General features: G+C 39.6%; 1 protein-coding gene across 1 annotated transcript; it reads right to left on the bottom strand.

Moving 5' to 3' along the window:
• Positions 1 to 1,917: 1,917 nt before the first annotated feature.
• Positions 1,918 to 2,844, bottom strand: LOC125381066. The gene has a single exon (XM_048397251.1). The coding sequence runs from the start codon at positions 2,842 to 2,844 to the stop codon at positions 1,918 to 1,920; it is 927 nt and encodes a 308-aa protein (XP_048253208.1).
• Positions 2,845 to 3,410: the final 566 nt, after the last annotated feature.

The raw sequence follows: 3,410 nt of genomic DNA, 5'->3' as shown, positions 1-3,410 counted from the left end.
ATGATGTTGTGTGGATATCGATGAAATGTTTTAAAATAAACAAAGAAAAGCAAGACTTTTCATAGAACAATATGTTATAACAGTCGCTGTTGATACAACCCCTTCCATCTCGAACACATCCATCTCCCTCTCATCTCTCCAATTTGCTTTCCATCTCTCATACACATTAAACACTAAACAGACGTAGAATTGTCAACTATATTTTTTATTTCAAATGAACTGCAATATGAGAACTACAGAAAGTGAATTTAATTGGGTTTCAAATTCTACGAACAAAAATTTAAAAAAAGCCATAAAAAAACAAAACTAATAATTATATGAGGATCTGGATAATACAGATTTTGACAAATACACATGATAAGATCAGTTTAAACACATAACTCTGTTCGCATATCTTCAGAGCTATTTCCCTTTTATAATGAGGTTACTGTCTTTTCATTTCTAAATATTATAAATATGATATAGCTATCGCCTATAAGATTTGTACCTTAATTTATGTACAGTCATATCTATGATTTATTATTACTTAATAATGAAAAGACAAACAAGAGCAAGTGAAATAAGTGAAAAATAGAAATAAATGACAACTATATAGTTCAAAGTCTTTGTGAATACAACAATATCATTATTATTAGCTCCACAGTTGTAGTTTTATATATCTTCTAAAGCCTTAAGTCTTTTAACGCCTGGAATGCCATATTTGATTTGATTTTGAACATATATTTTATGAGAAGTAGGTGATCTTTTGACTCTCTTCTTTCCATAACCCATTTGATGAAAGAAGGGTTTGGGACCTTTAATATCTTTCAACATTTTCTGAAATTGTTTGTACCCAATAGTTGGATTTATGGTTTCTCTTGCTGACAAGATAACATGACGAATTAAGTCGATTACATTTGAATTGGTGACAGATTGGCTATGGTCGTCAATAATTTCGAGTTTGGAATTCCACGAGACACGAGCGAGTTCACGTTGTTGTTTCACAAATTGCCACAAAGCCACTAGCTTCCCCGACTTGACCTCGTGTACGAGAGAGTCTAGCTGACTTGATTCTGTCTTCTCCTTGACTGGTGAAGTTCTGACTGTATCACAAGTTTGAAAATCATCCCTTTTGTTTTCAGTCGTATTTGTGTTTTCAAACCTACTATTCATGATCACAACGTCTTCTGTGTCGTGACATGGTAGATGGTTACTGTCTACTTCAGTATCGCTTGTAGGTGTGCTGTAGATTGAAGGACTGGTGTCCCTCTTCTGTATCAGTCGTTGATAGGCCTCCCGTGAGAGTAGTATCATCGGTGTCGTCATCTGTAGTGAAGTCCTAAGACGGTTCGTCTTCCAAATACCTGACAAATGTCGACACACAATGTGGTATGATGTAGTGATGAGATGCCAGTAGCTGTCTCTTCAACCTGTTACTTTCCGTTTTACTTGGTACTGTCCTAATGATGTGTCTGTAACGATGTAGTCGCTTTTTAACGGCTTCTTCTAGTGGAATATTTCCTATCAGAACATTGTAAAGAAGTGTAATGACAAGCCTTGAACTGCTGCTTTGTTAAGTGAGATAGAATGACTCTCCGCTGAGCTGGTACTGCTTTACTTATCAGTTGTAGGAAATCAAAACATTGGTAAATGCACTCTGTCATGTCTATTGTTTTGTTTCTGTCTTTTTATAGATATAAGCGTGTGGAGGCGTCCTGCAGGGTCGTTGTTAATAGCACATTGTAGCTGAAGACCACACATGACGCTTGTTTTACTTCACAAATACATTTTTCACTTTATCCACTTCGAACATCGCGGAGCTGGTCGACAGAGCTAGTAGATTGAGAGGACTGCTCAGTGCTGTCTTGAACTGAATTTCGAGTCTGAGGTTGGCTGGTTTTACCAAGGTCAGGTAACTATCGCCGATAGACAGCGGTTCTAATTTGAAGACGAATAGGGTGTTGATAAACTGAAACTCTGTTTTTGAATAAAGTTGCCCTTGTCCTCTCTCCATATGTTGGTAGCCTCGAACAAGTTGACATAGGTTTCGATGTCGTCTGCCTCCACAGGGCGTCCTGGGACACTGACACCATCCAGATACAACCCCACTGTTTTAATGTTGGATCCTTGGAAGTTGAACGTGTGTTTGGTATATGACCCATTCACACCTTCACCACTGACAAATCCAACAAGACGGGATGGGCATTGGTCCAAAAACAAGTTGTCAAAGGTGTAAGTCATCTGCGATGCACTGATACTGGCTTGAGGAATGTCAGTTTTCATGTAAGGATACAGAGCATTGGTGTTTTCAAACTGTTTTGCGTGCACAAGAACAAGTGCGTTATCCATTTTCAGCTTATATACTTTCAGGTAAACGTCTTGCAGTTCAATTTTGTACTCTGTTCCAGGAGCTCCAGACATAAGGGCAAATTGTGGCACATTTCCTCCACCCAATGGATCTTTAGAATCAAAGTCAGCAGTAGTCTCACCTTTATCTTTGTTAAACAGTTGCGATTGGAGTTGATTGTCTTTGGCTTCAGCACCGTATCCAAGCAACGTTTGGATGAACGCTTTGTAGGGATAGCCACCATTGTTAGAACTGACTAACTGACCTTGCAGATACACAGCCACTTGAGACCAGAGAGATTGCTTGAACAGGTTGACTGGACCTACATGTTCTTTATCAGTCAGCATGCTTCCATCTTCATGAGTGACTCTCAATGTGACATGTAAACGAGTTCGTCCCAGATCTATGTAGTCACTTCCACCATTAGAGGTAAGAAATTCCACAGGACTACCGTCAGTGATAGATGTAAAGGGGCGTACATTGTAATGTTGACTGATGCTCGTTTGATAAGGTGGCATTTCGAATAGGTCTAAACTTGATGGCAACGCCTCTGTAAAGTTCTTTTCTGTCAACAATGACATGGTTAGTCTATGAATATGTCTTCTTTTCCAACAGCGGGGCTGTTCTTGAACTTGAGAGTTGCTGTGTTCGTCTTGCCGGCGCGACGTACTTTCTTAGATGTGACAATTTTGTCACCCGCTTTCCTTTTAATAGCTTTGGTTTTTGCGATGCTTCAGCCCTATCAACTACATCCTGGGTTTGCGACGTCACTTCTATCTTTGAAGGTTTAGCTGTCTCTTTTGATGTGGACTGCCATACCATTCCAGACATTCTGCAGTATTCCAGACATTCCATAACAGACCAGATGTGCCATACCATTCCCCACATTCCAGACATTCCTATTACCACAAAGGGAGGTTTTGGGCATTGTTCTTACCATTTACTAGTTTCCTTACTACTAATAATGTAGTCTTCATAAAACATCTGACGGAGCCGGCAATAGTGCTCCTCAGTCCAACACACCACTTCGACCCTAACTTTGCCTAGACGGGAGGTAGAATGGGCCCGATTCTATCAATCGGCT

This window comes from Haliotis rufescens, unplaced genomic scaffold (genome assembly GCF_023055435.1).
Source record: "Haliotis rufescens isolate VD_foot unplaced genomic scaffold, xgHalRufe1.0.p SCAF_17, whole genome shotgun sequence".
Classification (NCBI taxonomy): Eukaryota; Metazoa; Mollusca; class Gastropoda; order Lepetellida; family Haliotidae; genus Haliotis; species Haliotis rufescens.
Note: the sequence above shows the minus strand (reverse complement) of the source record. Positions and strands in the feature narration are given on the sequence as shown.

Bases quoted from the DNA above. Each gene is read 5' to 3' on its own strand.
- LOC125381066 (XM_048397251.1), bottom strand. From the start codon at position 2,844: ATGCCACCTTATCAAACGAGCATCAGTCAACATTACAATGTACGCCCC.